The sequence below is a fragment of the Electrophorus electricus genome, chromosome 3 (genome assembly GCF_041902795.1).
Source record: "Electrophorus electricus isolate QZ-2024a chromosome 3, ASM4190279v1, whole genome shotgun sequence".
Lineage (NCBI taxonomy): Eukaryota > Metazoa > Chordata > Actinopteri > Gymnotiformes > Gymnotidae > Electrophorus > Electrophorus electricus.
This window is the reverse complement of record NC_137499.1, coordinates 5,669,311-5,695,020: the sequence shown is the minus strand read 5'-3', so window position 1 is coordinate 5,695,020 and position 25,710 is coordinate 5,669,311. Positions and strand designations below refer to the sequence as shown.

Genomic DNA, 25,710 nt, shown 5'->3' with positions numbered 1-25,710 from the left:
TGCGCTCAGCTGTTATCTGTTTTATGAGCCTTTCGTATCTTTTCAGCATGTTTCAGTTGCATGGAATGTATCTAGATAACAGTTTCATGGTCTGTTTTCAATCGTACATATTTCAGAAGTTAGTGAGAATAATGCTCGGATAAATAGAGCATAGTATGTGATTTGGATCCGATAGGCTACAAAGAGCATAATAGTAGGTAATAAACACTGTATATTAATAAAACAGTGCGTCAGATCCTTGCTTTATTTGTTGACAAATATATTTTTCAACCATGTAAGTGACGGAATGTGTAAAATTTTGGATGATACAAGACGGAGGTAACTTCGAATTTCGTCATATAGTACAACTGTAATATCTGTAATTCTGTCTTTCATTTAATGCTTCTAACACTACAACCAAGTCAAGAGGTTTTGATGCATTTGAAAATTGCTTTCGCTGTTGATGGATTTAAGTGGACGGTTATTTCCTGACATGAAAAGTTTTGTAGCTAGTTTTGTTTCTAAAGTACATATCTATAACTTAAAAAACAAGTTTGATTACAAGCTATTTTTGAGTAACATATATGTACTTTGGAAACAAAATGCAAACTATTAATAACTTAAGCATGACCATTAAAGGCTTAAGTAATTATTATTCATATGTTATTTGGTGTCCAGTTTATCGTAATAGCTATAACATTGTTTTATTTGTTGTTGTTGTTGTTGTTGTTTTGTGTGTGTGTGTGTGTGTGTGTGTGTGTGTGTGTGTGTGTGTGTAAAATATCCCCCAAGAAGAAAAGTCGGACTGACTGGAGATTTAATTTTTTTTATTAACATGATTATTTATATTCTTAACACAGTATTAACATAATCTAGGTAAACAATGTCATTGTCCCTTTAAGAACTTCATTCTATAACCCAATAGCATTGCGAAAAGCTCTTGGTCGCCGTCATGTTCATCCCACTAGCTAATCTTAACATTCATTGCTGGTTGGTTCAAATTCCAGATCGCTTGCTATCTACCTAGCTAGCTTTGCTTTGCCAGTAGTATTCGATAGCAGTTAGTTTCCTAACTGCTATCGGGTTTGATTTCTCCATTGACAGTTCTTAAACTATCGTCTGATAGTTTTTTCGCAACAGCAGACACCACCAGTGGACTTGGGATAATACTAACAGCTAACGCTGGCTAACATAGCTGGTCAGCTATTTTAACGTCTTATGTATGTTGAACGCTAACGTTATCTTAGCAAGCTAACGGACGACTGGAATGGTATGCTTTACAGTTGGTTAGCAGGCATTTTAGTATTAATCTACCATTTACTTAACTAGCTGTTCACCTCTATTCAACTGCATATATAAGAATTAGCTAGCTAAAAGCTAGCTAGGCCACGAAAACATGTCCTGTACATGCACACTGGCAGCGAGACTATTTATAAATTCAGCGCACAAAGGTAAGATGTGTTTTATTAGTTAGGTAGTTTGCCATATAGTTAGCTAACCTAGCCGATTAAGTATGATGATCTTCCAGAGTTGGCTACTTGGTAAAACTTTTATCTTAGCACAGGTTTTCTAAATTGATGTCCAATATGGTGACTAGCTAGCTAAAGGAAAGCCTTGTTTTACTGATTGAGCGAGTAAGACGTTTAAAATATGATTTCAGTGGACGTACTTGTCTTGATCTGTTAACGTGTTAGCTAAGATAACTGGTTTGGAATTAATGTCAAATTACATTGCTCCGCGGTTGCCTCTTTATCCATTTGACAAAAGCTTAAGTTCGCTAACTAGCCAGCTAGCTAATTATAGGTGGTGATGTTATAGTCAACACCTTTTCACCTTTTAATTTATCCATAGCCTATATCTATTATACCTAACTAGCTAACTATAGGTTACGTTTCTAACTTGACGTTCATTTTGTAAACTTAATTAGCCAACGCTAACCCTAACTATTTTATCTTGCTTACACGAAATAAGTTATTCAAAAAGTTATTGATTTTGTCTTTTATTAAATGTTAAGCAATATCAAGGTTAATTAACTTATAATTGCTAAATTGACACGTCTCTTTCAACAGGAGTCTCTGGCCCGAGAGTACAGTTTCTCTCTCTGTTTGGACTACGAGCGCATGAAATTCGTCTGACACGTAACGTCCCTGTCAGATCTTTCTCGGAAACGTCCGTGTATTTAGCACATAAGGACGGAATGAAAGATGGAGATGGAAAGGTACTTGGCAAACAATGTTTTAAAGTTCCTTTTCCCGTTTATTTTTAAGACACTCGAATGTTCTGACTATGAGTTCGGTGTTTAATTTAACTGTAAATAAGAACGCATGAGGGTACGCTGTTTTCTTCCCTTTTCCTTCTAAGAAATCTGTGAGTGAAGGAAGTGGCAAAAAATCCAGCTCTGGCAGCTCAGGGAAAGGTGGAAATCAGCTTCGCTGCCCCAAATGTGGAGATCCCTGCACACATGTGGAAACCTTTGTCTGTCAGTATCATATCATATCATATCATATATACTGCATTTGAGCTACGCTACTACTTATTTGTATTTAGCTTTTGCTACAATATCCAGCTTCTTCTGGATCCCCTGGTCAGATGGCCTTCTGTCTCAGTGTGGAATGTCTGGCCATACACTGGACAGCCTGCATTGATACTAATAATAAACCTCTTGTATAAGTACTGGCTGCTTTTCCCAGTGGTGCTATTCGTTCAGTAATTAGTCTTGTTCTCAGCCCAGACAGTTCAGCACTACTTCATCGTTCTTTAATTGGGATTTATGGCAAACATTGTATTGGATAATTATGGCAGTCTGTAAACCAGTCTGGCACAAATTTAAATACTAACTCTGAAGCTTTATGCTATAGTCAGAAGTTTCACTTTGTAGCACTATTATATGTCTAGTAATGTAAATGTTGCCCTGTTAAATGGAAGATTTGTTATAGCGTTCTGATTTAAAAAAAAAAACAAAAACGTTTTAAAGATGAGGTACAATAAAATGTTTGTTAAATAGGATAATTGGAGAAGATTAATACTATATCTCCTTTTAAAAGCCATTTACGCAGAAGTCTAAATTGTTTCACTCTGTGTGTAATTTATTACCCATGCACAATGTTATATGATCCTCATATCATTGCCTGGTTGGTGCAGCATCCATCTTAAAATGATTGTAGCCTCTAAATCTGTCGGCTGATGGATGATGCTTTGTCTCTCTGGCAGCCTCAACAAGATTTGTCAAATGTGAAAAGTGCCATCACTTTTTCGTGGTACTGTCGGAAACGGACACTAAGAAGAGTCTGAGTAAAGATCCTGAATCAGCTGCTGAAGCTGTGAAGCTGGCCTTCCAACAGAAACCACCACCACCTCCAAAGAAGGTTTGATGGTTCATACTGAAATCATTGGATTTCATCGTGTTTTATACTAAAATCTTCCTCTGATATTTGCACTATTTGATGGGAGTACCTGAGGCAAAAAATAGCATGTGACTTTCAGCAATTGAAAGTTTGTGGACTCCTGTGTATGCTCCTCTGTGTTACCTTTGCATAAAGCTAAATAGTCCCTGTTACCTTTTATTTGTTGTTGAGAGTATAACTGAATGAAATATTAATTTCCACATCACTGAATGGTGTGGCTTTATTGCTCTGACAGAAGAATAATTGAAGACCTGTGTGTGTGTGTGTGTGTGTGTGTGTGTGTGTGTGTGTGTGTGGTGGTCTTTAAAACAAATTTTTTTATTAGATCTATGCCTACCTTGACAAGTATGTTGTAGGCCAGGATCATGCGAAGAAAGTGCTCTCAGTGGCAGTGTACAACCACTACAAGCGCATTTACAATAACATGCCAGCAGGATCTAGACAGCAACAGGTGGAGGTTGAGAAACCGGCATCCCTGACACCCAGAGGTTTGTTCCGTATCCTCTTGATGTAGTGTCAGAAAGTCTGTGATTGGCCATAAAGGGTTGCATGTCCCGGTTATTTGTGTGAATATGAAGCTACTATGGCTATTAACATATGTGGATAGTTCATGTTCATAAAATAAAGGTAAAGATTTAGCTGAAGTAAAGGTCAGATAAATCACCAAGTCATTTCAGTGTTCAACCACTGAAATGAGATTTTGTGCTTCATCATTAGTTCATAATTGTTTAGGAGTTGAGAGGTTTATCCAGCAGGATTGTTACAATACTTGTTAGTGAAGCACGGAAAACAGCACTTGATTGGGTAAGTATGCAGCAATTCTCATTTGCATATTGGAGTTTAGTTGGAATGGCCTGAAATTAAACAGCTAATTTTCAGCGTTTACATTTTATGCACTTTTATGACCATTACCATAAAAAGGTTAACGGATATAATAGACTGTAGGCCATTGGTCAACAACCCTGCTCCTAGACCATGAGACTCGTGTCGAGTTTAACTGGAACCCATATCTAACACTCCCGGTATAGCCAATTTAAGAGCTATGAAAACATAATTGTTCTGAATCACCATTGGGTTGGAATTAAATCTATGGGTAGTAAACTCCAGAAGGAGGGCTGGAGATACATGACCTGTCTAGGCTGTCTTGTGTTGCATTGATCTCTACAAATTGCATCTCCTCTCTTAAAATGTCTTTCTTGACTGTTTGCATTGTATTTCTTCAGATGCTTTATGTGATTCATTGAAACCCTTGAGTAGACATTATAATTTGGCATTTGTACAATTCCAAAAAGAAAAATCAACTTCTCTTGCAAAAACAAACTATAAATTGTCCAGAATAATGTATTGTGGATCTAATGGCAATGACGTTATTGTACATCTGCTTTTTCTGTAGAACTAGAGCTAAGGCGTCGGGAGGACGAGTACAGATTCACAAGTAAGTTGTTTCATCAGTGGCAATAACATTCTTGAGGTTTTACCATGCTTCCTATCCAGACCTACAGGCAAAACAAATCCCCCCACTTTCTGTTCTTTTAATATGGTTTAATTCATTAATTGCTTTGTTGTACAAATGCCAAAGCTCTCTTCATATTTGTTTGTCTGGCATCCTTTCGTGTGTTTGTGGAGGGGTTGCATTCTCCACAGTTACATTAGTTAAAATGAATGTAGGAAACTAATGCGCTCATAGACCATTAGCCTCAGTCACCCAGCCACGAATGGCTAACCCAGAATGTACCCAAGAACCTCCTTTGGCTCCCAGTTCATGAAGCATTATCTGTGTTATGCAACCCTCCACGATTGTCAGTGGAAAGGATGCACGTTTCTAAATGAATACTGGGAGGTTCCAAAGTATTCTGTTGCCCATGTGACTGGGTCAGTTCTGTACATTTGCTGACTCATTGGGTCTTCATGCAAGCAGTCTGTGGAATAAGGCTTTTCTGTGCTGTGGGTCTGAGGAGAATACAAGTGAGACATGATTTATGGAATAAAGTTGTGCCTTGGATTTTAGTCATGTGACTTATTATAAATGGTCATATTTTCTTATTAAGGACATTTGGGGAAAGAGCTCTAATTTTAGTGAGACATTTTTCAGGAAACGTATGAAATCTTTTGATTAATTATAGTGCATGTTTTTATGTTTTGCCAATATGTAATATGTCAGTCTGTTAGTCTTCTCCCCTCTTGCCACTCATCTGACCCCCATTCAATTGATGTCTGTTAGTAGTTCTTCTTTCTGCAGAAAATCACTGTAAATCTCACAATGCCAGTCAGCATTCAACCCTCTTTTGAAATACAATGTCAACAGTTTTTGTCCTCTTAGCGGTAAACCCGTTGGTATAGGCCAGACTGTTCAATCTGCCTTAACATTTCTAATCTGCTGGGTGAATCACTATCTGGTTCAAGGGTCACAAAGCATTGAATCATAGAACACTGAATTTCCCTTCATTTATTGAAATAATTACTTTTGAAGTAATATAAATTTTGTTAACGTTTCAAAATGACATTCACTGTCCAGTCTATAAATGGACTCTAAGATGTTAACAGTGACGAAATCAGTTCAGCTTTGCCCACTTACATTGCAGTTCTATGGTGTTTCTGCCTGTTTAAATCTAGGGGATAAAGAGAGGTTGTAAATTGGTCATGTTAAGATGAAGGAAAAAAATTAAAATAAAGAAATAAATAAATTTAGTGTGACTGAAGACCAGTGTGATGTGAAACTGGATTAAATCTTAATCCTGAATTTAAAAAGCACTCTTGATTCAAGTTTCAAGTTTGGTTGATTCACCACTGAAAGTCCTTTTTAGTCTAGAATTAATCTTAAATATAGCTTGGTATTAAAACTATCCTTGAGAAGGGTTTCGTTTCACAAAGTGGGCTCCGTCACACAACGTCTGTTAAACTTAATGGCACTGGAAGCATAATCATCTGATGATGCATAAATACGTCCTGCCTAGTGTTCTTTTTGTTTTGTCACCATTGTAGAGCTGCTGCAGATCGCCGGTATCAGTCCCCATGGCAATGCCCTAGGAGCCTCCATGCAGCAGCAGGTGAACCAACAGGCACCTCAGGAACGGAGAGGTGGGGAGGTGCTGGACTCCAACCATACCGAGATCAAGCTGGAGAAAAGCAACATTGTGCTGCTGGGCCCCACCGGCTCTGGTCTGACTGAACTCATTGTTTTCATTGCTTTCTTTGTACCCAACGACAGTGAAAAAGCTTCTTGAACCAGTTTCCAGATTTAGGCTGAAATTGAGAAGTTGCATTGATGCATATGACGTTTGCATTGCAGGCAAAACGCTCTTGGCCCAAACTCTAGCTAAATGCCTGGACGTCCCTTTCGCAATTTGTGACTGCACCACGCTCACGCAGGCTGGCTACGTGGGGGAGGACATCGAGTCAGTCATTGCCAAACTGCTGCAGGATGCCAACTATGTAATCGAGAAAGCTCAGCAGGGTAAAGGGGAGGAATTCGTATATTTATGCCTTATTACGTTTCCTAAGGATGCAGGTTGCTGTTGGTGAACTGTGAAGAAATGCGTGTATTCTGTAGAGGACTGTTGTTTATTGCATCATTCCTAGGCATTGTTTTCTTGGATGAAGTGGACAAAATTGGCAGTGTGCCTGGAATCCATCAGTTGAGAGATGTGGGTGGAGAAGGGGTACAGCAGGTGAGTAATCCAAAAAAACAAGGAGAAGGGAAATGACATTTCTTGCTCCATTCTGTAGTAAATTGTATTTTTTGCTTTATTTTGACAGGGCTTGCTTAAACTTCTGGAAGGCACGATTGTAAATGTTCCTGAGAAAAACACCAGGAAGCTGAGAGGAGAGACTGTACAAGTTGACACTACAAACATTTTGTTTGTAGCATCTGGTGCTTTTAATGGACTGGACCGTATTATCAGCAGAAGAAAGAATGAAAAGGTTTGGATCTTAGTTATATGAGTTATATGTTTTTAACAGTATTACTTGTCATATCTGTTTAAAGAAATGGAAATATCTCAGCTTACATCATAAGGTGTTTTCTAAAGCTGATCATCAGTTGTCTTATATAACCCTAACTCCATCATTCACATCAACTCTGTTAGTACCTGGGCTTTGGCGTGCCATCCAATCTTGGAAAAGGCAGACGGGCTGCAGCTGCAGCCGATGTGGCCAACATTACGGGTGGGGAGGTGGACACTGTTGCCGAGATCGAGGAGAAAGACCGGCTCCTGAAGCACGTGGAGGCGCGGGACCTCATCGAGTTCGGCATGATCCCTGAATTCGTGGGGCGCCTGCCTGTCGTGGTGCCGCTGCACAGCCTGGACCAGGATACGCTCGTCCGCATCCTAACCGAACCCCGCAATGCAGTGGTGCCCCAGTACCAGGCCCTCTTCGGCATGGACAAGGTTGGAAACGCAGGACACACACACGCCTCAGTGCTTTTCAATTCAAATGTATTGCCTGCTACAGAAACAGGATTTTTTATTAACAGAAAAAAAGGCATTAAGCGGCCCCTTCTTTACCCTGATTTCTGATCGCCCTTTCAGTGTGATCTTACTGTGACCCCTGATGCCTTGAGGGCCATTGCCAGAATGGCGCTTGAACGAAAGACGGGTGCCCGAGGGCTTCGCTCAATAATGGTGAGTGCTTGCCTTTACAGTGGCACCCTTGTTCGCATCCTCACTGGTGGCCTTGTGCAGTCGATGATGATTATGATGTTGATTTTTGACAGGAGAAACTGCTGTTGGATCCCATGTTTGAAGTGCCGCACTCTGACATCGCAGCTGTAGAGATTAACCAAGACGTGGTGCATGGGAAAGCAGCACCTCAGTACATCAGGTGAAGTCATGTGACTGTGATGATAGTAGAAAGTCTTAGTCGTAAGTCTTAGTCACTTGGCAGGTGTTCAGACTCTTTCTATGGAAACTTCCTTTTTCTAATAATGGCTTTTGCTAAATCATACTGTTTAAGGTAGTAGTAAATATTCTCAGACCTTAGGTTAATTATTTAATGTATAACATTTAATCACTTTTGTTTTTTAGTTTAACAGTTTTTTCACCAACCCCACTGATTTAGTAAAGGCTTAGCTATTGCCTTCATGACAGATGGTTAATTGATAGTTATTTAATGTTAGTATATGACGTGTGTGTGTGTGTGTGTGTGTGTGTGTGTGTGTGTGTGTGTGTGTGTGTGTGTGTGTGTGTGTGTGTGTGTGTGTGTGTGTGTGTGTGTGTGTTACAGAGCACCAAGTAAAGATGCAGCGGAGGAGGAGTATGACTCTGGAATAGAGGAAGAGAACTGGACCAGGCAGGTTGATGCAGCCAAGAATTAAAACAGCTGAAGTAAACTGGTCTTATTTCATCTGTGAACGAACACATTATTTCAATCCAATTAGTAAGTGTTTCTTCAACATGCCAGTATTCTCAAGGATCCATCTTCACATAAAAATTATGTAGCCCTAAATGATGGTCTCTAGGCTGTAAGTTAGTGGGCAGCATTCTATAGTCTGAATTTTCTTAAAGAAAAATTTATTTAGAAAAACATGTTTAAACCAAATGTACTATATGAACTATGCCCCCTCCCAGTTAATGACTGTTAATATTAAATGTAAACAACAACAAAAAAGAATGACTTTATTCCTTATTAAATGGACAAGGCGTTTTGATTTTTTTATGAGCCCTTTGGCTGCTGTTGTTTTGTTTTGTTTTGTTTTTTAACCAAATGGATCAGAAGAAAAGGTTAATTTCCTCTTTGATGTTAAACTTGCACAGCTCATTATATTGTAATTAAATATGTTGTTACACTGGTCATGTCACAGTCTACAATACAGATTGTTTGCTTTTAATGAACTGAGGTGCTTTGTTTCTTTATATTTATAAAGCTCTTAGTTGTCAGTTAAACACTTTTCAAGGAAAACATCATAATTGTATGTTACCTATTACTGTCTATTACACCTCAAGATGCATTGTTTTTGTGCATGGGCATATCTTTAAATGGACTGATTTAGAATGATGAGCTAAAGACTTCTATGGCATTTACCTGATTCACCAGTCCTTGAAGAACTGAATTAGGAATGATGCCTTACTGCCATTTTGCATTTAACGGTTCCCCCATTTGAATGCATTTAAGAACATCTCTGACAAACACCTTGTGGATTATAGGGATGGTGGTTTACTCTGTTGCCCATGCTTACAGATTTTTAGAGCCCATTCTGGAGACTTATGCACACATGCAAGCAGGAGTGAGTGTAACGGCCAGAGTCATCTCACCTTCCAACTAGGCATCTAATAAGTCCTGGCATTAGTTCAGTAATGCGGTTTATTTTACACAGTAAAACTATATGGCTTAAATTTCTGACTCATTTGCCCACCTGTAACGTATAAATGACATGCCAAATTGTGATCTGCAAGTGCTTTAGTTATTGACATACTTTAAAGTGTTTCAGCTCTTTCTCTTTCCAGGGTCCTTTATATCTGATTTCTCAGAATGTGGATCTAAGATCGACTGCCTCCTGTCCATATAAAACTATGTACAGTAGCATATATATCCTGTACATTTCCCAAACCTTTCAGATAAAATTGCAGATTTTTCCACTTTGGTGTAATTGTTTTTTTTTTAAATAATTATCCCAGATTTTAGATGGGTGTTTTTGGCTTTCATTTTCCACAAGTTAAGTAAAAACATTGTTTAATAATTAAAGAAGTTAACAAGTTTCCACAAAGACGTGATCTCAGATCAGCGCTGTTGCTCCGAAATGCCTGGCTTGATCCTTGACATCTCCAGTCATTTCTAGGCTTGTAAAATGTATTGATTAATAAAAATTCCACTTTCTAATTGCCTTTGGATTCATTTTTCCTACAGTACAGCATTAATCATTTTGCATTGCATTTTGTGGATCTATGTAAATGTATGTCATGATAGCTGGTGCAATTGCAACAGTCAGTGACATACCTTATGTAAGTAATTTTTGTGTATTAAAAACAGTCCCATTGTTTTAACTGTTGTCCAGGAGATTCATGTTGACCTTGGGTGAGGTATTTGGAAAATCCTTGGTCTGTGTATATATAGAAATACATGAACCATGAGCTCATCTTCCAATTTTTGAACAGGATAGCTTGTCTTAAACCAATTTTAGGATGGGGGGAGAAACAATTCTATGATGATTTCCCTGTTGGCAATAATAACAAATTAGATTTATATAGCACCTTTCACATATCCAAGGCTACTTTATAAACTGCAACAACAAAATTGAACAAGTAGAAAATAATGGTGTTTTGAGAAAAGAGGTTTTAAGATGGGTTTGTAGGTAGAAAGAGTAACAAGAACAAATGTGTGTAAAGCGTTTGAGGGTAGAGGCAGCAATACTAAAACACCTACCACCCATAATGAACAGCCTGAACCCAGGAACAGCAAGATGTGGCATAATGAAGTAGACGCTTGGAAAGATAGATGGGGCAAGGCATTGCAGGACTTTTGAAGTGCAGATTTTTGAATATACTGAAGAAAGGAGTTTTAAAAGGTAAACCATAGAATAAAGTTGCAGTAGTCTAACCTAGATGTAAAGAAGACATGCACCAGGATCTCAGTATTTTTAAAGGAAAGCATAGCATGAAGTCAAGCAATATTGTGGAAATTAGAAAATACAGTATAAGAGATTAAATATGTAAGTCAAAAGAGAGAAAGGGTCCAATAGTACACCAAGGTTTAAAACAACTGCTGAGGGACTGACTTGAGTATCATCGAAAGTAAATAAGTGGTCAGAATAAGCTGAGATGGTAGACTTGGTACCAATGATCATAAAATCGTTTTTCTGGGGAAGAATGCAATGCCATTGCTTTTTTGTTTCGACCATTTGTTTTCTGTGAGCAGGGAAGCATGCCTCTAGCCGCACTTTGAATTCTACAATTCTACTTGTTTAAAACCTCAGATTGTGGCCTTGCAATATGCTCACTAGTTTTTGCTTTCTAACTTGCGGACTAACATTTTATATTCAATAACATTAAACAAAATAAAGACAAGTTATGAGTTATGCGCTGTTTCTGCTCTAGTTTGTGATGCAGGATTTATTAAAAAATATATATACTTCAAGCGGCAAGTTAGTGGAACGGCCGATGCTTCTCGCTAGGAACCAACGAACGACGCTTAAGTTAAAGAGGGAAACCATTTGAAGTTGCACCGGAAAGGTTTGCTGTTGCTCCGGATTTCTTAGCCAGCTAGCTAAATTTGAAAGCAGGGAACACACTTCAGCAGTACACATCGATTTCCTTTAGAATTGCGTGGACATGGACTCATCACAGCAGTATTACTATTCAGAGGGAACACCGCCAACTATGGGACAACCACCACCTATGCCACCCGGCACGGTCCCTCTTCTCCCGGGAGCTGAGCTGCCTTGGAGTGTTTACCAGCATCCTCCACCAGTTCCGCACAGCCACTGGCCTCCGTTTCAGCCGATGCCACTTAGTGGACCTCCGTATCGTCCGCAGCCGCCTTTCGATCACAGCAGACCGCCTCCAGGTTACTTTGAAACGTCGCAGCTGCCTCGCATTCACGGAGCAACGGCTTCTGACGGACCCGTCCAGGCAACCATACACGCGGAGCATAACGAAAATCAGACGGGGTCTTGGCCACATTCAGCCAGTAGAGTGTATCAGCCGAATATTTGTGACAGCTATTCCAGAGGACAATTTGCACAAAGTCGCAGTTTATTAAATGCTGGGATATCATCGTGCCAGTCTAGGTTTCAGCTGAGTAGTAATTTGGACAACTTCGGTCCGAATTTCAGTCTAGACTACAAGTCATCCAGCGGTTTTTCAAGTCAGCCATTACAGGGCTCTTGGTCGGGTAATTCGCAGAACAAAGAAAACAGCCAAAACACGTCAGTAATATCCAATGAAGATGCAAGGCAGAGAATGCAAGACGAACAGTGGATTAAACGTTTTTTGCATAGAAGAGGAAAAACACCTGAAGTAGAGACGTATACTGCTTCAACACAGTCTATCTCTGACTTCAGAGAGAAGTTGTATAGTACTGTAAAAATGATATCCGAACTTTCCGTGGTCTGTCAAACATTAAAAAATAACTTGGACAACGAAAGTGCTTGGACTGTCTCGTACTCAAAAGCCATGGAGCTAAAAAACCGCTTACAAGAAAGACTGACCGCTCTTCGGGATCCAGAATCCTTCGGCCGTGTCAAGAAAAAACTGACACAGATAAAAAAGAAACGCGCGCGCATGCGTAGAAGGAAAGCTGAGCAAACGGAGGAGAGTCAAGAGCGGGAGGCTAGAGCGAGAGAGAGAGAGGCGGCCATTGACAAGTACCAGTCTAAGCAGATACAAGAACTGGAAGAAAAGAACAGGGTGAGTTACGCGTCGATTCCTTAATTTACACAGAAGAGGGCGCACTTCCTTTAAACAACGGGCATCAGATAAGGCCCATGCACTTATCAGATGTTGTCGACGGTGACCGGAGTTTTGCAAGTGTTTGGCTTCTGGACTGCATGTAATTCAGAACACTGGCTGTTTCATTGCTCATTTGCTACATTCCAGAGACCATAAAGGCAACTGAAAACTGACCCTCTCTACCAGTTGGTAACCTTCATTTTCCAATTTGAGAAAATTCAGGCATAATTATTAATACAGCGTTTGGTCATGTCACATTTTTCACTATATATAACCTACATCTGAAATCTTAGGGGCATATTTTTATGCACATTCTGGAAATCTGAGACGAGAATAAAATGCCCAAGGCCGAGCGGACTGATGTGTCGGATAGGTCGGGTGTGCTCATGGTTTCTATCGCTACATAATAGGAGCGAGAGCTAAAGCTGGCGGCTGACGCGGTTCTCTCAGAGGTGAGGAAGAAACAAGCCGATTCTAAGAGAATGCTGGACATCCTCAAGGCCTTGGAAAAGCTGAGGAAACTCCGCAAAGAGGCTGCAGCCAGGAAGGGTAAACAGCAGTCTGTGTGTTTATTGAGAGCGCTACTGACCCAGCCAATATAGACAGGAGTGCTCTGATGCAGAGGCTTGATGATGGAAATGACAAACCTTATATAGTTTGTTATGGTCAACTTATGTTTAAATTATCCATGTCCTGTGCTTAAAATATATAAGGACTGAATAAACAACATATTGTAAGGTAAATTCAGTTCCAGCTGGTAGGCCAGTTTTTTGCTAGTGTAACATTTTCACTTTGAAAACTTTGATCAGTAGCCAAAATGAAGATAAAATGTCTACTAAAATATACAGTATGTACTCAAATATGTAAGTTACTATGAATAAGAGCATGTGACAAATGCTGTAAATGTTTGTATCGTGTTGTTTATGCTTTTTATTAGTTAACTTAGAGAATTAATTAATTAATTAATTGGGTTATCCATAATGTAATTTAAGTGGTTCCTAAATGAAACTGTAATTAGAAGATAATTTACTATTATTTTAGCGCTCAACTTTGATGTGGTGTTTTCCTTGGAAGGTATGTTCCCGGAGAAGGAGTGTGACGAAGTGTTCGAGCGGCACGTGGAGCGGCTGAGGGGTCTGATCCGGAAACGCACGGCTATATACGGGGCCGAGGAGAAAGCTCTGCGGGTGATGCTGGAGGGCGAGCAGGAGGAGGAGCGGCGACGGGAGCGGGAAAAGCGGTTGAAGAAAGAGAAGGAAAGACTCCTGCTCAGGAAACTGGAGATAGACGCCATGCTGTTTGGAGGTAACAGACAGCTTCGTGTCATTCCGGCATCACACAGAGGAGCTTGGGTAGGCTGTGATTGCTTGAAGCCTGAACCTAATCGCCTGGGTCTGAACTTCTGAATGGTACTTCTAACCACCGGAGTATGGTTATTGATGTATTGGCTTCCTGTACGGAAGGTTTTGTAAAGGCGAAAGCAGGGATCCAAGTGTGCCTTTGGGTCACCGAGGACAGGGTGTGGGTGGTTGGGTAGTTTTGTTCATGCTTGTGTGGATTGCATGGTTCTTATATGGTGCTTATATGTGCATGGTTCTTATATGGTGCTTATATGTGCATGGTTCTTATATGCCCAACAGCTGAACTGCCTCCTGATCATCCGCTTCAACCTTTCTACGAATACTACACACAAGCGGAGCACTCTCTGCCGTCCCTTATCCAGATAAGGTAAAGAACCCGTCGTTTTAACGTTCTTATGATGAGCATTTCACTTGTGCCCTGAATTCACCTTCTTTTGTCTAAGAATCTGCCAAGATTCAACACTATCTCTTCAAATACCATATATTTTTCATCGGAAATTTAATTTCCTCCACTTTCATCTCTTCACAGGAGAGAGTGGGATCAATTCCTGGTTCCCGAAGATCATCCTGAGGGCACCTCAGTTCCGCAGGGCTGGGTTTTTCCAGACCCTCCGGCAGATGATGTCTGGGCCACTGCTCTGGACAAGTGAAGCACTCTAGCAAACTGGTTCTGACAGCTGATGTGCTGCCAATTCACTGCTGAATATTAGTGACACCGTGCAAAGAGAGGGCTATAAAAAAAAAAAAGAAAAGGAGTTGATCATGACACCAGTTGTATCCGTCTTTACAGATGAGTGAGCTGAAGAGAGTGATGCATTTGTTTTGTACCCTGTTGAGTGGAGTGTGAAATAAAGGGCTACAATTTGTTTGCTGATAAATACTCCATTAGCATTTAGTCAGTGCTATTTAAGTGCCCTGGGTCCTAACAAAACCTCATTTCAGGCATGATCAGGTCAGGAAGTTCAAAGCTGATCTGTAGGGAACCTTGGCGATTACACACTTAGCTGGGCATCTACGCAGTGGTTTTCTCTGAACTGTTTACTGTGGCTTTTAAATGTGGCCACTAAAAGGTAGAGTATTTAGAGATGAATGTTTGTTTTTTATTTTATTATTACTCACTGAAATGAACTTGTCAGTGTTATAGTTTAGTGTTAAAGACTAATAAAATTATTTTAAATGTGGTCATTTAAGGGTCTGTTAATATAAGGTCTTATGGTGTTATAGTAGACGGCTGATGTGGTGTTAGGTCAGTGGATTAGTGGTGTAATACCTGCCTGTCCTAATTCCCACACAGTGCTAGTAACCACATATTCCACAGTTCTGAGACCACACATGCTTGGAAGCACGGAAAACAAGGGTCAGTGATGCACATTTTCCTGGGGGGGGTTGTGTAATATTTCCAAGTAATGGTCTGACTGCTACATTGTGCCAAAGTACATCTTCAAAGCCTGCACTTTCCCATTTAATTATGAGTGATGCAGACATTCATGGAGGGCACTGATTGGCTGAGATGTACAAAGTTTTTTATGTAAGGCTTGGTGTAAGCATAGAGGGCTTTTTGTTTAAAATGTGAAGTTTCAGCATACCTCCAGGAAGTTATAAAGTTTGACAAGTTTTGTCCGTAAATATAGTAAACCAGGTGTTATTTCTGTCTAGACAGTGCATATTAAAATGATTGAATTGTGGCCTGAAGTTGGGTACCTAAATTTGTATAATAGCGTTTATATGATGATGACACCCTTAATGTAGAATAAGAATGTTGTGTTACTTTAGGAATAAATATTTGAGCCTGATTTCAAACATTTACAAACAATTTACAATCTCAGTTGGAAGTAAGACTTTGTCAGAATGTCAGTTAAACGTAGAGTCAGAACAGAATACATTATTGGTATAGTTAAGCTTAGCTGTAGTTGCAATAGCCTTGTAACAGTCTGGTTGCATACTGAAAGATCCACCACATCCTGGGTTATCTTCCATATGATGAGATTTCTTATAACTGCATGTCACAGACAGGCCTTGACATTTGGACCACACTGCGTCAGTATGACTTGGATGTAAAAACCTCCCTTATAGATGAAGAGCTGCACACCATCTGACTTCTTGAAGGTCCCACTGATCCAGCCTTCCCAAGGAGGAAAACAACTTAAGACCTTACTGAACATCTGGCAACTAAGATCCATGCTTGGTATTAAAAGTCTAGCACCATCTGCTTTGGGTGCTTTTGAGGCAGCATAACAGGCAGTCTGGGATGAGTGGATCTCCTGGCACTTTTCCATGGGCTTTGTGACGATGCCTGATGGCTGGCGGCACACTGCCGTCTATTCCACTAGGTCAACTCTGAGAGATTATTGGCCTAATCACTCCCCACACAGATTCTGCCATTTGTATACTGTTCTCCAAACAGCCTCCGCAATCCAGATCTCTTATGACAGGGCCAAACTATCTCCAAAACGTATTCCAGATCTGGAAGAAAGGGCAACAACTCCCAGTTCTTCTGTCAACACACTGCAGATTTCAAATTTAACAATCCAAGTTTCACTGTCAGACTTATCTCAGTTTAGATGGTCTGTAGATTGTTGTTTATCCAGTGAGACAATGGCTTATCTGGATGACTGCCCCTGAATATTCCACTGGGATCTCAAGACGAGGTCAAAGAAGATCCTCCAGGATACAGAGCTTGGAGAAATCACAACACTCATGACTCTTGGTTGTCCAACATGTCACCCCTCAGTTGAGATAGTGTATTAGATTTGCCCTGACAGACTGATATCAGATATTTTTGGTCTGTTTTTGCACTCTACATTTATACTTTCAGCATTTTGCAGGCATTTGTACAAAGCACAATAAAGTTTGGATTACGTGGGGATGGAATAGAGTCTCCTACAGTAAATTAGTTTGTCACCCCAACGTTGAAATGGTGATTCCTCAAAGGACGTTGTTCTTGGACTGTTTTCAGAGGTTCTGAGATATTTTACCTCAACATCCAAAGTAGCTCTGACCTCAGTGTAGGCTCGCTGTAATTGAATTAGAACATCTGCTGGCTCTGACAGTTTGCTCCCCTAATGTAATTATCATTAAGAACAACAGCATTACAGGAAAACAGATGGATCACTCATCTGTATAAGGGTATCTCCATCTCAGTCATCCTTCTTATGCAACGTGCAGTTACTCTGCCAGCATTTTGTGATCTCTGCTCTGCCCATGTGCGGTCAATGTGATATTATCAGAGGTTTACCTTTAACATGGTTGCCAAGGTGCTGTTATATACAGTTGCTGCAAAGTAATTACTCCAAAACATGAGGTTTAACTTAATATCAGAACATGAGACTTTCTCCATAAAAAGTCTGTTGGCTGATGATCATTGTTGACACTAGATTGTACTGTGGGTCTATTCACTTGGTGTCAATCGCACTCTGAGTTCATAAGATTATGTTATTCAGAGTAAGGGCTTTTAAAGGAGAAAAACCTTGCTGTTAATTTGAGTGGGGGGCTAGTGGCAGTGATTGTTATCTGATCAGAAATGAACTCATGAGGTCCTTTTATGGGAATGAGCAGCACTGCACAGCCTTCAGTTCACATTTATTTTCTTTTGTCCATCCAGAACCAACATTTTGTACCTGCTTATATTCAAGTGGAATGAATGGGCTGAGATTTGTTGCATAATGTTTGGGCTTGTGTTGAATGTTAAGTGAGCTCTTTGATCTATAATAGTGATGAAAACAAAACTGCATTTTTCAGATAAATGCTTTGCTATATGCATTGGCACGTTGACAGAAAATTCACACAGGAAACAAGGAAGGTTCATAAAACACTCCATTTATCATTTCAAACACTGGATTCTTAACAAAATATTGTAGGTATTTTGCTCCACTCAAATGCTAGCGGTATATTATGTGCCTAAAACCCAAGATGCCAGTTAGGTGTTGAAATAGGTGGGCCAATTTTTTTAAAATTAGGTTAATCAGTTAATTTATACTGTGTCTGTCTAAGATGTAATAAAGGCTAAAGGCGGCCACCATACCCAGGACTTACAGGAGATAAACATGATCTCTGACCACTGCACCAAAGAGCCAGTTCCCTGCCATACTAGCCAGAGCACTCATTTAACCTTCCTAAGTGACGGTGTCCATCACATGATACAAATCTTAATTAGCGCTATCAGATATGTAAAGCTTATGCAGAATGCACATCTAAGTCTTAGTCTCTTGCTTTGACATTGTGTTTAGCTTGGAGAACAGGGTCCTCATTGGTGTACAGGGTCTGCAGGGTAGTTACTCCAGTGGGCTTTGCATACCCCATTCACCCTCAGAGGTGGCAGCAACTTGTCCTCCATATTGGATGATGTTCAGTAGTCCTCAGGAGAGCAGCACAGCTACTGGCTGGAGCAACAGTTTCTGGGAGTCCGTTCCTTGTCCATGCAGCTGAAGTCTGAACGAGACGCATTACCAGGCCATGATCGATTGTGTGAAGTTCACCATTTCCAACAGCTATTCTGATAATGGGGAAACTTCTGCCACAGAATATCAAGGAGCAAAATGGAGAAATTTGGGATTAACAAGACACAGCCTGGGCATGAAAGATTTGTGCTCTCAATGCTGTTCAAAATTCCTCACCTGCGACCTCTCACCTTGCAGCGGACAACCATCTGGCAGTCTGAGCTCTCAAGTAACTTTCGAAAAATCCAGGATACAGCTAATGACAGTGGCACATTCCATGAGTATCCAGTTAGCCTGTCGGAACACCCCTCCACCTTCAGACATACCACACCCACACCACAGGTAAGAAAAACACACCTTTAAATAACTTACATTTTTCATGTTTTTGTTTATTTAATATCAAATTATGATGTCATTTTATACTGTTTTTATGGCTGTACCTCCTAGAAATCTGCATGTTGAATTTTGTTTTACAGTTGCACATATCAGCAATGTAAATAATTAATATTAATTCACTCAATATTAATATAAACTCACTGTCAGTTCAACAGTTAACAACTAAATGTGAACAGTAACTATAGCACTAACAGCACTATAGGTGGTTTAATCAGAGGCAGAAAAGTAATTGTTCCAAAGCTACTTTAAATGTATTTATTGTTGTGGTTAACATGTAGACCTTTAGTGGTTAATAGGATTGATGTCATTTCAGCTCTTTGTGAAATCATTCTTTGAGCGACCAGTGTTATTAATTCAGTTGACATTGCCTGCAATTTTTATTTCTTTATCAGACCACATTTCTCAAATGTCACTAAAGATGAACTGGCTAATATTAGCCTGTGTAAAGTCTTTTCCTGGCATTCTCCCAAGCTGCAGCAAGTTTGTTTGGGTTAGCATATGGAATGGCCTGGTAAATGTCTTTCTCAGCAATGATAAGTTTCAAGGTCAACAGTGAGGCGATTGTCTAAACTAACACTGTCAACTGGCCATGTCTGTGACGCCACATTCATGTTATGTCTCATATACAGTGCACTGCGTGTCTCACACCAGCAATATATATTTTCTTTAATACATAAAGAAATTGAAAAGTAACAGTAAAACCCATGGTAACCATATGACCAATGACGAGCACCAACAGCATATACTACTCAGAAGCAAACATATAAAATAAAAGTCCCCCACTGACACCAGTCCACGCCCACAGACCTTTAGTACTCGCAGATTAGCTGCACCTCTCACATCTGCACCTATGTCTCCAAAGGCTATAGGCTAAAGGACTGCAAGTGCTCAGTGGTTAAGGTACTTGGCTCATAATCAGAAGGTTGCTGGTTCAAGCCTTACTGCTGCCACTTCCTGGCTCTGAGCAAGAGCCTTGACCCTCAATTGCTCAAATTGTACTCAGTCATAATTGTAAGTCACTTTGGATAAAAGTGTCATCTTAAATAATTAACAATGCTGGTCAGTATGAGATTATACAAATGCATCCTGCTCTTTCTCATTGAAGTTTCAACTCCTCTCAGTAAATGAAAGTGAGTGGTTTAACACATCATGTTCAAACTGTTTTCATTTATGCAAAGCACCATTCTAACAGCCTGTTTCCATCCATGCACTTATTCTATAGTGAATTACTAAGCAGCATTGCAGTGTTTCCTCTACTCTTCTCTCTGGCTGACACTGACGTCTACAGGAATTGTTGTTACTGTTCCCCTCCTCCCCTCCCCTCCCCTCCCAGTCTCCAGGCCTGCCCTTCCTGCCCTTGCAGCTCCTTGGTTCCCACGCCACACCCTGCGACTCCTCTGCGGAGCTGCTCTCGGCTCTCAATCCTGAAGAATGGCAGCTGCAGAAAACCGTGCCCAAGCAGGGCTAGCCACTACGCACAGCCATCGTTACCCTGCAGAAGACCCGTCAGCGATGCCCAGAGCATGTCTGTGAATGGGAATGGCTGATGCTGTACACAGACATGGCTCTGAATGGAACGTTAGATACAGTGAGGAGTCTCTTTTGCCTGTCCTTCAGACATGGACAGTGGTAGATGATGTTTGCAGAGCTACCCACTAAATTACTTGTGCAGTGTAAGCAGACATTGGATTTGCAGAGAGAAATACACAGCCTTTCTTGGTCCAGCTGAAAGTTTATCATTTTGCAAAGCGATTTTGTTTAACATTACCCAGAATGCCTCTGCGAACTTTTTTTTTTCCTGTGTATTGACCTTTCCCACTAGTTGTTCTATTTATGTCTTTGAAGAGTAAAGTTAACTATCAGTTTAAAAAAATTATCACTCATTTCAAATAAAATGTTATACATTTTAATTATTAAAGCATTTAGAAATTGTGTACCCAAGTTAAAGCTTCGACAGAGGTTCATTACCTTGTCACCTTTTGACCTTTACGAGCTACCTGTGCTTGGCCTTGAAGTGACACCGTACAGGGGAGTATGAAAGCCTGTGTCTGATAACGCTGATGAATAAATCCTCGCTATAATACATGATATATAATGTAGAATTGAATATATTAATAATACATAATGTAATGCATTTTTCTGCAGTGAGGACACAAGTTATGTAATGTTAGCTACCGTTGCCATTTTTTTGTTTGTTTGTTTGTTGTTGTTTTTTTTAATGTACTTGCCTTTCTGGCACACTCTATTTCAACGAGACTCCTCTGTAAGGATAAAACATCTGGTTCTAGCTAATTTAATCTGTTTCTAGTCATGATGGCAAGGAAAAAATAACCCATTAAAAATAGACACCATATCCCCCCAAAGTTTCCACAACCTGCTATTTATTAACTGGTTCTCAGCATCACACTAGAGTTGGGGTGAGTAATGGGCAAAAACAGTTAAAAGTGGGTCGAGTAAAAATCTATTTTTTTGTGCTTATTTGCAGTTATTGAAATGCCATGAAAGAAGGCAGTAAGGTTAAAACAATATTTCTTTGGCTTAGGAAAACAAAACGCAAAAAAGTTGAAAGGTGAAATATACTGAAAGCCCTTAGAAGACAGACTGCCAGTATCAAAACAATGACTCTGACAATTAAACAGATTCAGAATTGATCAGAATCAAGCAGAACAATCTCGTGAATCTTAAACTTTCATTGCCCTATGACCCTATGATCCTATGTGTCATAACCAAATGAAATGCGCAGATGACTTTAAGTAGAACTCAAAGCATTCAAGTTTATCTGTGAGACTTCTCCCCTTTGGTACAGTGGACATCAGTGCCAAATGAACTCAAGGAAACTGTGTTTGGGATTTCTGTTTCAGCCAGTGGTCTGCAGCCAGATCAACAGCGCGAATAATTTTGGTGATTAAAGTTGTCTGTATTTATGCATATGATAAAAGCTTTCTGAACACAATGGTTATCTACAAAATCACCAGTTTACAGGCTAAGGCTTTTCAGATATTAAAGTGCTGTATAAGGGTTCAGAATAGCAATGATGCGATATACCCAGACATACCAATGTTCTCCTGTGGATCCTGAGCTATCTGGTAGCATGCAACCGACAGGTGTGAACAGGGCTATGATAAAACTCTGGAGATATTTAAGAACTGTGAGGAGAAGGTAACTGAAAGTCCAGTATCAAAAGGTGGTAGATCTCTTCTCACTGTTAAAAACCATGCTACATCAGCTATACTGTTATGATCTTTTCTTTTTCATTATTGTATGCAAAGGATCTAAGCTAACCATCAAAAATGACTTCTTTACCACTAAACCTTGACAGTGAAGCATTTTTGAATCCCGTTCAAAGAGGTGCTGCTTGTGCGCATGCCCTGGAGGAGCTCATGACGTGCATCATCTGACCACATCTACCAAACTTTGTACACAAAGTACACTGAATTATCACTTTGAACTCTGGCTTGGATGGGACAGCTTTCCATGAAAATATGAACGCAGCTTGTATAATGTACAGATATAAAAGGTGTTCCCTTTGTTTTGAATGACTTTTGGAATACAAATATCACTCTAGATTAATGTAACTTTATACAGCTTACATGATATTTAATATGGTTGTTATACTATCAATTCACATTTAGTTTTCATTTCCCCTTTTTGCTTCTTCTAAGTGTATTTAAAATATACAATAATGAGAGAGAAAATCTAAACAGTGCTCACTATGTTCTTGTTTTCTGCCACCAGAGCAGATTTGCTTTAGAGATCTGCTGTCAGCAAGTTCAGTAGCCCTTATTTCTAAAGTTTTTTTTGTGATGTTTTCCAAGCTTTTATATGGGTTTTATCTTAAAGAATGTTTAAATCAATAGTTTTAGGGAAAACAGACTTGGAAAACATACTGTTGATAGACTGTCAGTATATGATGGCTAAGCAGAAAGAGATTCTCTTGTGGCCTGATTAGTTATGTCCTCATATTAACAATGTAATGTCTAAACTCTCTTCAGCAGTTACAAAGCAAGAATGAATGTCTCTGTGAGTTATTTAGAGATTGTCTATAATGTGACAAGAAGCCATTTGCTTTCACAATCATTTGTTTTCTTCTTTGTGTAGATATATGGGGGAAATTCTGCTCTTGAGATACAGTATGTCTTTTTTTAGCAATGAAATCACAGCCTTCATGTCCAAAAAAACCTTTACAGTGCACGTTTAAATTTTATTTTAATTAATCTGTTACATTTTCCTCTAATTGGTTCTAAAGGCATATAGTTAATTTTACCTTTTTATTGGGATGATAAAATAACAACAAATTCAATTTAAATACAGATGATGTGTGCTGCAAAAGTCACAGTACAATACACATGGGAAAGTTGACAGTAGATGGGAAAAATGTGTGTTTTTTTCCTTTTTGACAATTCTAATTCAGTTTTAGACATTTTATATAAAGAGAGTAGGAAAAGGGAAGAAGTGTTTTATTGCCACAAATAGGCAACGATGATCAAACGGCTATGCTATAGCCAATAATAGCATTAATAGCATACAGAAGAACTTGTAGGAAGGTCAGAGGGCACTTCAGAATTTTGGCCTTTAGTCAAATCTGGCTTTCCCAGAGGTTCTTTGCTTTTCTTGGGCAATCTCAGGAGGAAAGCCCACTTGGAGCCAATTCTCGGAAATCCTGTCATCTCTTTTTTTGTCTTCCATTTGTTGTCCTCAATGGAATACTCAACTGTCGCTCTGCGGTTCACAGTGAACACGGAATCACCTCTCACCACTGCCGTGAACAAAGCTCCTTTGCTGTTCTCATACTGGCCCTGCATGGCTGTCCACTGGCCTGTGGTCAGATTATAACAGTCCATCATGCATCTCAAAAAGTCATCACTTGGGCCATTCCTCATCACATACAACTTGTCCCTGTGAGCCACCATACAATGTCCATAACTTTGATGCCTTATGAGTGTAGTGACATGAATCCACTCATCACTCTCTGGTAGGTATTCATAGATCTCTGTAGCATCTTTAGGTTTCCAGAGGCAGATGAAGATCCTATCCATGCACTTGGTGCATGCTACTGCAGAAGCAGGTCTTGGGAGATTGGCAGCAAAACTCCATGTATCTGTGGAGACATTGTACTTTTCTACAGATGACATAGTAATTCTTTCATACTCTCCACCAAGTGCATAGAGGGAACCTTCATGTCCCACCAGTGTACAGTTATAACGAGGCTGTTGTGGGTTGGAAAATGTGCTCCAGGTATCAGAGGTCGCATCGTAGCAGTAACCAGAGTCTACAATTTTATTGTTAATGTCGTACACTCCACCAACAATATAGATCTTATTATTTAGGACTGTAACCCCAGCCATGGTTGTACTAGCAGTGAGTGGTAAGTGAGTAAGGACTTTCCAATCTTTTTCATCCTCGTCAAGATAACATACCGTCCTCATGAAGTCCTGAAGCAGCTCAATGGTAGGAGAGTGGGTGCCAACAATAACATATGTACTAGGAATTAGAGACTCAACATAATTAATCAGCTCCTCTGGCAAGCACCTCATGTCCTCTTTTAGGTCTTGGTGCATGTCACGAATGAACAAAGCGGTGCTTTTAAAAAGTTGCCATAAGCCGTAAGTGGCAGCTGAGTGGTACATGAGGAAGCAGTTATCAGAATTGATGATGTTTATGAGATGTTTGATGAGAGGCTTCACCTGAAGGAAGGCGGCACATTCCACAGCTTTGACAATTTCGTCGTCGTTGAGGATGGGTCTTTCGCCGTGGATCACCCGAAGTGCCACCAGAAAGCCATGAGCACTCACAACCTGCAGGCAGATCTCCTCCTGCTGGCATTCCCTCATTCCTGATTGGAAAAGTGCCTGGAAGTATTCACAGTTGTCTTCCAGGAGCGCTTTGTCCACTTCGAAAATGCTCCCATCCAGCAGTACTCTTAATACAGTATTTGCAGAGGCACGAGCCTGATCGACCAGCTTCATAGCCTCACTGCCTGAGCCGGCACAGCTGCTGGGCTCCATCAAGCTGCTATCGGTGACTTTCATCTAAACTTTGGAGGGCACGAAATGAATCTGCAAAACAAAACACGAAATCTTTGGTGAGCTGGGTTGCTCGGCAGCAGCACCAGACAAATGCAATGACTGGAGTATCCACTGTTTGTGTTTCCCTTAACAGCTACAGGAATAAAGTTGGCTAAACTTAGAAGTGAAATGCGTGGCCTTGGGGAGAGCTAAAATAAGGTGTGTAGAACGCAGAGGCAGGGTGCTGGGACTTTACTGTGCAGCCGTTTCACTCGTGACTTATTACCTTTTGACATGCAGAGAATGTAAATCTGATACTTTGTAGGGCATGCATTTGGCTTGGGATGAGAATATCATGAAGGCCAGGGACACACTCCAAATGTCTTCCCATGTGCTCGCTCAAAATACAAATCTGGACTGGTGCTATATATCTCCCCTTGCAATATGTGATTGAGCAAGTGGCCTAATTTTAGGGAAAAGCATTTTCTGGGAGAGATTTTGGGGTTATGTGCTGGGTAGCCTCTTTTAACTGTCATTCTGATCTGAAGCAGCACCTGCTGTAAATTACAGCAATTTATCATCTTCTGTACATTGAAATGAGATTTGTTTCTGTGAAACTGCTGTAGACTAAAATCTGTACTTAACGGTGGCAAAAGACACCTAAAAGATGTAAACATAATAAAGGTCTCAGAAAGTGTCAAAATGATAATAAGTGCTACTAAATTAAGCAAAATTTCTCAAACAGC

At 40.0% G+C, this 25,710-nt stretch overlaps 3 protein-coding genes across 5 annotated transcripts; 2 read left to right on the top strand and 1 right to left on the bottom strand.

The window, feature by feature from the left end:
• Positions 1–49: 49 nt before the first annotated feature.
• On the top strand, positions 50–9,214 carry clpxa (caseinolytic mitochondrial matrix peptidase chaperone subunit Xa). Of its 2 annotated transcripts, none has more exons than XM_027004504.3 (14): positions 50–318; positions 2,049–2,197; positions 2,341–2,458; positions 3,190–3,344; positions 3,709–3,871; positions 4,777–4,818; positions 6,366–6,542; positions 6,673–6,837; positions 6,963–7,051; positions 7,140–7,304; positions 7,469–7,771; positions 7,913–8,005; positions 8,098–8,204; positions 8,607–9,214. In XM_027004504.3, the coding sequence occupies exons 1-14, from the start codon at positions 303–305 to the stop codon at positions 8,695–8,697; spliced, it is 1,833 nt and encodes a 610-aa protein (XP_026860305.2). In that variant the 5' UTR covers positions 50–302; the 3' UTR covers positions 8,698–9,214. The 2 variants fall into 2 exon arrangements, with proteins under 2 accessions (XP_026860305.2, XP_026860304.2); XM_027004503.3 differs by lacking the exon at positions 50–318 and adding an exon at positions 908–1,430.
• Positions 9,215–10,628: 1,414 nt separating this feature from the next.
• Positions 10,629–15,308, top strand: pdcd7 (programmed cell death 7). The gene is made up of 5 exons (XM_027004505.3): positions 10,629–12,724; positions 13,177–13,315; positions 13,841–14,071; positions 14,407–14,494; positions 14,657–15,308. The coding sequence occupies exons 1-5, from the start codon at positions 11,648–11,650 to the stop codon at positions 14,775–14,777; spliced, it is 1,656 nt and encodes a 551-aa protein (XP_026860306.3). The 5' UTR covers positions 10,629–11,647; the 3' UTR covers positions 14,778–15,308.
• A 311-nt stretch (positions 15,309–15,619) lies between these two features.
• Positions 15,620–25,161, bottom strand: kbtbd13a (kelch repeat and BTB domain containing 13a). Of its 2 annotated transcripts, XM_081709998.1 has the most exons (3): positions 24,644–25,161; positions 18,741–18,877; positions 15,620–18,637 (listed from the first exon to the last, which is right to left on the bottom strand). In XM_081709998.1, the coding sequence occupies exons 1-3, from the start codon at positions 24,986–24,988 to the stop codon at positions 18,433–18,435; spliced, it is 687 nt and encodes a 228-aa protein (XP_081566124.1). In that variant the 5' UTR covers positions 24,989–25,161; the 3' UTR covers positions 15,620–18,432. The 2 variants fall into 2 exon arrangements, with proteins under 2 accessions (XP_081566124.1, XP_026860299.1); XM_027004498.3 differs by lacking the exons at positions 15,620–18,637; positions 18,741–18,877 and having other exon boundaries at positions 23,214–25,133.
• Between the last annotated feature and the right edge of the window lie 549 nt (positions 25,162–25,710).

Bases quoted from the DNA above. Each gene is read 5' to 3' on its own strand.
- kbtbd13a (XM_027004498.3), bottom strand. From the start codon at position 24,988: ATGAAAGTCACCGATAGCAGCTTGATGGAGCCCAGCAGCTGTGCCGGC.
- clpxa (XM_027004503.3), top strand. From the start codon at position 1,376: ATGTCCTGTACATGCACACTGGCAGCGAGACTATTTATAAATTCAGCG. The intron at 2,198-2,340 runs GTACTTGGCAAA...TTTCCTTCTAAG, and splicing joins TGAAAGATGGAGATGGAAAG to AAATCTGTGAGTGAAGGAAG. The intron at 7,052-7,139 runs GTGAGTAATCCA...TTATTTTGACAG, and splicing joins GTGGAGAAGGGGTACAGCAG to GGCTTGCTTAAACTTCTGGA.
- pdcd7 (XM_027004505.3), top strand. From the start codon at position 11,648: ATGGACTCATCACAGCAGTATTACTATTCAGAGGGAACACCGCCAACT. The intron at 13,316-13,840 runs GTAAACAGCAGT...TTTCCTTGGAAG, and splicing joins AGAGGCTGCAGCCAGGAAGG to GTATGTTCCCGGAGAAGGAG. The intron at 14,072-14,406 runs GTAACAGACAGC...TATGCCCAACAG, and splicing joins AGACGCCATGCTGTTTGGAG to CTGAACTGCCTCCTGATCAT.